Source organism: Gossypium hirsutum, chromosome D07, assembly GCF_007990345.1.
Source record: "Gossypium hirsutum isolate 1008001.06 chromosome D07, Gossypium_hirsutum_v2.1, whole genome shotgun sequence".
Lineage (NCBI taxonomy): Eukaryota > Viridiplantae > Streptophyta > Magnoliopsida > Malvales > Malvaceae > Gossypium > Gossypium hirsutum.
The window spans coordinates 9,636,301-9,646,270 of NC_053443.1; the positions used below are offsets into that span (position 1 = coordinate 9,636,301).

The 9,970-nt window shown below is 35.5% G+C and overlaps 1 protein-coding gene across 1 annotated transcript; it reads right to left on the reverse strand.

Moving 5' to 3' along the window:
• Nucleotides 1-9,400: 9,400 nt before the first annotated feature.
• On the reverse strand, nucleotides 9,401-9,742 carry LOC107955991 (non-specific lipid-transfer protein 4). The gene has a single exon (XM_016891756.1). The coding sequence runs from the start codon at nucleotides 9,740-9,742 to the stop codon at nucleotides 9,401-9,403; it is 342 nt and encodes a 113-aa protein (XP_016747245.1).
• Between the last annotated feature and the right edge of the window lie 228 nt (nucleotides 9,743-9,970).

Consider the following 9,970-nt stretch of genomic DNA (forward strand, 5'->3'; position numbering starts at 1 on the left):
TGCATAAAATGTATATACATTTGTCTGTTTGGGTGTATTAGATAAATACACATCCTTTTAAAATTTAAACAAATGTTTGATTAGTAATTATAATTGATAATTGTGATTTCAATAAATTTTCTTAAAGAATTATATGATTCTTTTATATGTATTTAGGTATGCTATAGACTTAATAAGCTATAAAAGCTTACTTTGTTTGTTTTTGCCCATTTGTTTTTATAGATTTTAGAGACGCGTTATGAGCTCGGGGATCATCAGCATAGTCTATCACACTATCGACTACTTTTGGTATTTTGTTAAATATTTGAACTCAATCTTATGGCATGTATAGGTTTGAGTACGATGTTGATTATATTTTGATTGTAAATTATAAATAGCTATGCAAAAGTAATTTTAATTTTCATATTTGTGATCAGTTTGATTTTAAAAATGGTTGTGTTTGTTCAGTAATGCCTCGTAACCCTACTTCGGCGACGGATACGGGTTAGGGGTGTTACAAATTTAGCTAATAAATTTGTTTTTTTTAGCTTTTTAAGTGAAAGGGTCACAAACAAAAGCAAAACTACAAACAAGACCAAATTATATAGTGTGTAACTATTGAAGGTTAAAGTCGTTATTACGCTAATTTTAAAAGCTACCACGTCATCTTTCTTTTATCCATTCAACTGCTGGTGACCAAAAAAGATAAAATTAAATAGTTGGGTGACCCTTTTGTATTTTTTCATAATTGGGTGACTAAAAAATTTTTTACCAAGAGTTGAGTGACTATTAGTGTAGTTTACCCATTTTAATATTTTTTCTATCAATATTTGGCATACAAATATTTTTTTTTCATAGCAGGTTAGAAGTAAAGAAGTCATTTGCAATTCGAAATAATGACTTGTAGGTGTAGATTAGAAAGAAGAAAGGAGCAAATCATTTATTCTTCATTATGTATTACAAGATTTGACTAAAAAATCATTAATTTCTTCTACCATATAACTAAAGCTACATTAATTTATTCTCCTTGTTCTTCATGCTTTTATTCATGGTGACATGCAGCACCACATTTCCATTGCCTACTTGATCCTACATGTAAACAAACCATCTTCCTAAATCAAACACCATAATTAGCTTTCTCATTGCAAAATTAAACTAAATAAAAACTTACGAGCCACAGTTAACGGTAGGATCAATGGAAACGGTGACTCTAACATCGCACAATCGAGGAAGTTGTTTAGCTTTGTCAGAAACAACACCTACACCATGACGAACTTTCTTGAAACAACGACACAGGTCCCTGCGAATTGCAGGGGTGGTAGCAGCGGCGTTGATGTTAGCCACCGCCGAAGAACACTACGGAATGGGTGTGGATACTCCGTGTTAGAGTAACTATTAATGAAAGAAAGTTAGTTGTTAGTTAGCTATCTGTTAAGCTAGCAGTTAATCTATTAAAGAAGTTTCAATACCCTTTCTTTACTATAAATGCATGTATTAGCTTCTCATAATATTCAATGAAGTTTATTATATTCATATGAATGAACAAATCTTAGTTTTTTTTAGTATAACTCAGCATGGTATTAGATGTCCATCTCCTCTTAGGGTTGACGTTTTGAGCTTCCGGTTGGTTTCATGGCTCCATCATCAAGTCCATCCACTGTTCAGTCTGCTACTCCCATAATGGCATCTCATCTCACTAACGGTGTCATTGATAGTGATTATTCTCCACCAAGAAAGTTAGCGTTCTTCTTGATGACTCCAACTATATTTTATGGCGGCAACAGGTTCTTTTGGCAGTTAAAGCCTATAAGCTCCAAAGCTTCCTTGACTTGCATACCGTACCACCTTCGTCAATGGTTTCAGGCGATAATGGTGTACCTTAAGAAAACATTGAGTTCACTAGGTTTGAACAACAAGATAGTGCTTTTGCTTCCTGCCTTCGATCCTCAGTAAGTTAAGTTGTTCTCTCTCATCTCATTGGGCTAGATACAAGTTCCCAAATTTAGAATGCTATTGTGTCTTTATATGGCAGTAAAACTACTTCTCAACTGGTGTTCTATCACTGTGCCTTACACTCACAACGCAAGGGTGATCTACCTATGAAATAATTCTTGATGAAGGTCAAGTCTTACTGTGATAATCTTGCCAGCTGTGGGGAGGTTATTAGTGAACATGAATAAGTCACTGCTATTCTCAATGGGCTGCCACTCGAATACAAGTTCATCGTCTCAATCATCGTAGCTAGTCAACTTCTATACAGCGTTCAAAGTGTCACGACCATGCTAATTGATGCTGAAGCTCGACAACAAGTCACAAAATCTGAGATTCCTAGCTCTGCCAATTTAGTTTCTTAACAACCTGTAGAGTGCCATCGAGTACTTTTTCTCGAATGAAGTGATGGTCAATCTCAACATGCTTGACCCTCGCATGATGAGTTGGATTGGAAAACATAAAGATGGTAGAAGTGTTATCACACCAGATCACTAGTGTCTGTTCCATAGATATACCAATTTCTTCTAATAGTTGTTTAACCCATAATAGCTCAGACACACAATTGGCCAAGCTTCTGTATTCAGCTTCTGAGGATGACCTGCAAAGCACTGCTTGCTTCTTGGAGCACCAGGTTATTGGGTTCGATCCTAAGTAGACGACATAACTTGTGGTGGATCATCTGTCTTCAACTGAGGATGCCCAGTTTGCATCAAAGTAGCAGATCAGCTTGAACTGTCCTTGTGAGAAAAATAACCCATGCTTCATATAGAATCAGTTACTAACAATTCTTCACCAGCCTATCGCCCCTCCACTTCTCGAGGTCGTGGGCGTGGTTGTTCTTCTAGAGCTCACGTTCAATGCTAGTTATGTGGAAAAATAGGACACCTGGTTGATCGATGCTATTATAGGTTTGATGCTTCCTACAAAAGCACTAGCTACAAGCCTCCACCACAGGCAAACGTGTGCATGTATGCACTTGGCCTGTCTCCCTAGACACCGTTTACTATGCTTTTACTGCCTTTTATGCTTACAACTCCTCTATTAGGCTGGTCCTATCAGTCGGCTCTTACATCCAACTAGGCAAATCCTTTTGTGGGTAACTACTTACAACATGCTCCAACTCCTACTTCTACTGCCTCACAGTTTCATGCTTTACTGGCTACACTTGACATTGTAGGTGACAACGCCTGGTACCCTGACTCTGGGGCGACACATCACCTTACTCACTCGGTTGCCTCCCTCAGTGATAATCCCTCTCACAATGGGCTAGGTAAGGTATATGTTGGAAACGGTAATGCCCTCCCTGTCTTATGCTCTGGTCAGTCCTCCCTCAGTGAAATCTCTATTGTTTTCACTTGGCATAACTAAAACTTGCTCTCTGTATCCAAATTTACAAGAGGTAACCAGGTAATGTTTGAGTTTCTCCCTACACAGTGTCAGGTACGTGACTTAAGGACCAATGAGGTACTTCTTCAAGGCTCGATGCATTATGGACTGTACAAGCTCCATTTAAAAGATGCTCTCAAGAATGGCCAGGCTACTCGTACAGCTCACTACTTTACAGCTAGTACATCAGTTCCTCTAAATGTGTGGCACTTTAGACTAGGGCATCCTTGTAAAAATACACTGCTCAAGGCTTTACAACATTGTAATGTGTCATTGGATGCCAATAAAGAATCATTTACTTGTGTTGCATGTCATCTAGGCAAGGAACATAAGCTACCATTTCCCACTTCAGTATCTCAATATTCTGCTCCTCTACAACTGGTGGTAGCTGATGTTTAAGGACCAGCTCCAATGCCTTCTAATGGGTTTCGTTACTATGTGGCATTCACTGGCTCATACACTAGATATACAGGGCTTTATTTCTTGTATAAGAAATCTGAGGTTCTTGCTGTGTTTCTACATTTCCATAAACAAGCCGAGAGAGCCCTTGGTCTACAATTTCGAACTCTACAAACAGATGGATGGGGCGAGTTTCAAGTGCTCAAACACTATCTTGCTTAACATGGGATTATCAACGGTTTACATGTCCTTACACCTCGGCCCAAAATGGTATGGTTGGACGCAAGCACCGTCAGATAGTTGAAGTAGGCCTTTCCATGCTTGCATATGCCTCCATGCCTATGACTTATTAGAATGATGCCTTTAGCAGTGCTGTCTACCTCATCAATAGACTACCTTCTACCATTTTAGGCCATATCTCTCCATATGAGAAACTCTTTCGAACCAAACCCAGCTACTCATTCCTTAGAAATTTTGGTTGCCTCTACTTCCCAAATCTTAGACCATATAATAACCACAAGCTTCAGTTCTGGTCCACTCTATGTACCTTTTTAGGATACTCCTCCATTCATAAAAGATATCAATGTCAAGCCCGTGATGGTTGAATATACATTTCTCGACATGTTACATTTCGTGAAAACATGTTTCCATGCAAGAGTACCTGCACCAAATCTATCCAGCCCAAGTCCCAACTGCAATCCAACTCCAAATTACTGGTCCTCTCCCCCAGGCCTCAACCACAAAACCAACCATCACCTGTTACTATGGCCATCAACCCTTCTCGATCCTTGCCCACCATCTCTCTGCCCAACCTACTTGTCCCAACATACTCACCCACTGCTCACCCCGTATCCCAATCATTTTATTATCCTTCTAATAACTCCGTGTCTCAACCAACTATCTCTGCACATGTTCAACCCCCACTCACTATCCCACAAAACTCACACACTATGATCATCCGCAGCAAAGCTGGTATATTCAAACCAAAGGCCTATTTGAGCAGCACATGTTTAACTCCTGCACTCCTGCTGACATCCATACAGCCATGGCTTATACATGTTGGAAAGATGCAGTACATGCTGAGCTAGATGCACTTGTGCGCAACAACGCATGGAGTTTTTGTCCTCTTCCTCCACATCGTAGGACCATTGGTTGTAAATGGTTGTTTAAAGTAATAAAGGGATGGCCACTGCGCCAAGTTGATGTGAATAACACGTTCTTAAATGGGGAACTAACTGAAGAAATTTTTATGGACCAGCCGCCTGGATTTGAGGTGCTAGGCCCCAACGGTCAGAAGCTAGTATGTAAGTTAAACAAAGCTTTGTACGGTCAGTGCCAGGCCCCTCGTACATGGTTTCACACACTCAAACACTTTCTGGTTAGTAAGCTCGGGTTTCATGCATCGAAGGTTGATCAATCACTATTTATTCGTACCTCCGGAGACAGCCAATTGCTATTTATGGCCTATGTAAGTGACATAGTCATCATTGGCAGCTCAAGTCAGGATATTGATAGTGTGGTGCTCCAGCTTCATAATAAGTTTGCTCTCAAAGACATGGCCTGGCTCAACTTCTTCCTAGGCATTGAAGTACAGTCTACTCCACAAGGGCTGTTCCTCAATTAGAGGAAGTATGTTCAGGAGATACTACGCAAAATAGGAATGGAAGGCGCAGTTGCTACACCTACTCCTATGGTCAACACACCTAAGCTGGTTGCCTCTGATGACAGTCAGGTCCTTGGAGATGGTCACCTTTATCGAAGCACTATTGGCATGCTTCAGTATCTGTGTATTACACGGCCTGACTTATCCTACTGTGTTAACAAGCTCAATGAGTATATGAACTCTCCAAGTGAAACTCATTGGAAGGTAGTTAAATGTGTTCTACGTTACCTAGTTCGAACCATGGAGCATGGGTTATTTTTCTCACAAGGATAGTTCAAGCTAATCTGCTACTCTGATGCAGATTGGGCATCCTCAATTGAAGATAGATGATCCACCACAGGTTATGTCATCTACTTAGGATCGAACCCAATAGCCTGGTGCTCCAAGAATCAAGAAGTGGTTTTCAAGTCATCCTTAGTAGCTGAATACAGAAGCTTGGCCAATTGTGTGTCTGAGCTACTATGGGTTAAACAGCTATTGGAAGAGATTGGTATATCTGTGGAACAGACACTAGTGATCTGGTGTGATAACATTTTTACAGTCTCTATGTCTGCCAATCCAACTCATCATGCAAGGATCAAGCATGTTGAGATCGACCATCACTTCGTTCGAGAAAAAGTACTCGATGGCACTCTGCAGGTTAACTTTGTTCCATCAGCTAGTCAAATTGCTGATGTGCTCACAAAACCTGCCACTCCCATACAGTTTGCAGTTTTTCGACATGCCCTTCAAGTCACAACAAGAGATACAACGCCTGGTTTTCAAGAGGTTAAAAAACTAGGAGAATGTTAGAGTAACTATTAATGAAAGAAAGTTAGTTGTTAGTTAGCTATTTGTTGAGCTAGCAGTTAATCTGTTAAAGAAGTTACAATACCCTTTTTTTTACTATAAATGCATATATCAGCTTCTCATAATATCCAATGAAGTTTATTATATTCATATGAATGAACAAATCTTTGTTTTTTAGTATAATTCAACACTCCGCCGATCAAGAAAGGTTGACAAGGAATCAATGACATCAAAGTTTCTTGGCATGTGATTGCGTCCACCGATTTTGGTTTCGCTACCAAAATCATGATGAACACAAGAACCCTAACAAGAGACCAAGAAAATCCCATGAATTTCTTCCCCATTTTTTGTTTTGATTTTTTTTATTAAAACAATAGTGCTAAGAACACGTATTAATAGAGATGATAACTTTGGATTCTCTCATTTTAAGTTGAGTTAATATCACTTAATGCACGTTATTAATGTTTGTGATGTCAATTAATTTCCTTGTTTTTATGAGGTAAGGTTTTATGTGTTTGGTTGAGATGTGATTTTGACAAATTAATTAAATATGTGAGGGGAAGATTTAAATAAAAATAAAAATATCTAATAACTTATAAAAAATTGATGTAAAAATCAAATAATAAAATATTCTTAAATTAGTATTTATTATTTTATAAAATAACAAATTTTTAATAATTTTAAAATTAAATTAAATGTAAGAGTAACACTAACTTAATCAAACTCTTCAACCAAAAAAAAAAAGTTATATTCAATCATACACTTGTAAGTTAGCAAAACTAAATACTGTTTTCAATATATTAAATATTTTTCAAAACTTTGGAGTTAACGTAATAGAAAAGTAAGAATAGTATTGTAAATTACCACAAAAACGTGTGCACAATTCATTTGTGTTTTTTTTTCTTTAAATTTCAACACACTTTCTTAAAATATTGTAATTCTTTCACAAATTTAAAAAAATTTCAGCATATCTTTTATACAGTAAATATTAATTGTGATACAATTTAATTAATTTTTATAGTGTAACGATAAATTGATCCATTAAATAATAAATAGACTAATTTAATTTAGTCTCTATGATACAATGACCTTTCAAGTACTTTAATTGATCTTGATTGTCTTGATATAGTATTCTTCTAAACTGTAAGTAAATAAAAGAGTTAATGTAATTTTTTATAGATCATTTTAGTTTTGTTTTTAGTAAGTTAACAGCTTTTTCCATCTTGAATTTGATTCCTATATAACTATTACAATCAACTTGGTGGTGTGGTTTTGGTCATTATTATGAATTTGAATCCTAAATTCCTTCTCCTAATCGATGATTCAAGCGTAGAATCCTCTTGAATTGTCTGACTTGAGTTTTACGTTTATCCATTTTTGGAGCCTTAATTTTATATTAATCGGAACTTAGGTTCTCATTTACTTGTACTAAGCCTTAATTTCTTACTCATAATTCTCTTCTTCATTACATACTACAAGATTTAACTAAAACATCACCTTATAACAAAAGCCACATTAATTTATTCTCCTTGTTCTTCATGTTTATTCATGGTGACATGCACCACCACATTTCCATCGCCTACTTCATCCTGCACACAAAAATAAATAAACAAAATCAATAACCCAACTTCATGATATCTTGTAATTTGATATGTCAAATTAGGCTTCCTATTACGTTAAAAGAGTTTATTTTCGAGCAATTTAATTGTCTTTTTTTATACTTTTATTATTTTTTAATTTTTGTTGTTGATTAAGTGTTTTAGTTAGTTTTATACCCTTTTAAGAACTAAATTGGTCAGAAGTGTCATGAGGGACCTAACGATATGATTGAATGGTGTAGGAAACCGACAATGACCTAAGCTAATTGAAGATATCATCATTCAAAAAGGGGTATCGCGATACTTGGCATGGAAGTCGTGATATCCCTAATAGTATTGAAGTGAAGAAAATTGATGTTAACTCTAGTGATATTACGATATCGAGCAATGGGTATCGCAATATCGAGACCCCAAGACTCTGAATTTAGCCATTGTTTTGGATATCACGATACTACTACCTGACGAGTGAAAAACTACAAAGGCAATTTTGTGTTCAAACAAACTTAAATTTTTTTTATTTAAAGGCGTAACTATCAATATTAAGTGAAATGTTAGTATACTATAAATACTACTTTATAAACTTTTGATTTAATAGATTTTGTTGGTTGAATGTTTCTCTTTAGTTTTTTTTTATTATATAATTTTAGGTTAAGTTTTCTTTTCTTTTTATTTTTAGATTAGGTTTAGAATAGATTTTATTTTTTGTTGTTTCCTATTTCTTTTTTTATTGTTGAAGACTATGCAAGAAAAATAATCAAACTCTTGGGCTTCATTGGATTTCCATCAATTGAATGAGCAGTTTCTTAAACCCTTTACCTTTATTTTATGCTTACCATGTGTTTGATAAAAAGCTTATTTGAAATTTAAGTTTAATTATGTGCTAAATTGGTTGATGGTTGTTTGATTGATTATTTGTTCGTTTAAATTAATGTCTATTCTTGATTAATTGAATGTTCGATTATATCAAAATTGTTAATACACTAGAATTGACGCCTCTAGTGAAAAATCTAGATAAACGAGACCAAGAGGAGAGTTTATCATTAGATAGTTCAATATAATTGTGCCAAATAGTGAGACCGAGAGAAGAACCTATGTGGTATCTTTTAGTCTAGTATGAGACTAAGAGGAGATTCTTAGCTAAGAGTGACAAACAATATAACCGGTATAGGTTTATTAACTTAATTAGCAAGTAACGAATCAATCAACTATCGTTTTATCATTTTCATTGTCTAAAGCAATAGGAAGAAAATTAGATTAGTTTATTTAATTTTAATCTATAAACAATTTATATTTGAATTTGCATTAATAATTTCCAAATCGATTAGATTAGTAATTGATTAACTTGTAATTAAATTGATAAACACATTTACCAATTTGACAATTCTTTAAGTTCAACCATTGAAATATTCGAATGTTTTATTGTAACACTATAAATATTACAATTCATCCATCTCACTTTCAGTAAAACCACTGTATATTTAAAGATAATAATATTGATTCTCAACGACACACGTACGCCGGGACACCATCACTTCATAAACCAAACATCATCACTAGGCTTCTAATTGTAACATAAACGAAAAAAGGAATTTAATTACGAGTCGCAATTAATGGTAGGATCAATAGCAACGGTGGTGCTAACACCACACAACTGAGAAAGCTCTTTAGCTTTGTCGGGGCTAACTCCGAGACCAGAGGCAGCTTGCTGGAAACGACGACATAGGCTCCGACAAATTGAAGTGGTGGTAGAACCGGCATTGATGTTAGCCACCGCCAAACAACACGGTGAAATGGGCAAGAAAGCTTCGCTTGTTAAGAAAAGTTGGCCAGGCATCAATCTAGTTAAAGCTTCTTCACATGTAATTGCGTCCACTGATTTTGATTTTATCACCAAAATCATCATGATTAGAGATGAAACCATGATTTTCTTCTCCATTTTTATTTTGTTTTTTTAAATAAAAAATAAAATCAACACTTATTTGTATCACTTGAGTGCATGTTATTAATGTTTGTGCTGTCAATTATTTCCTGTTGGTGATACTCTTGTTTTTATCTGATAAGATATTAGTATAAGATAGAAAATGATCATTTTTCTAATAATTTAATTAATTAGAAAGTAATTTTATTTTTTGATATGTTAAATTTTATTTATTTTTTTGGAATT

Excerpts from the sequence above, each read along its gene's own strand:
- LOC107955991 (XM_016891756.1), bottom strand. The coding sequence starts at position 9,742 with ATGGAGAAGAAAATCATGGTTTCATCTCTAATCATGATGATTTTGGTG.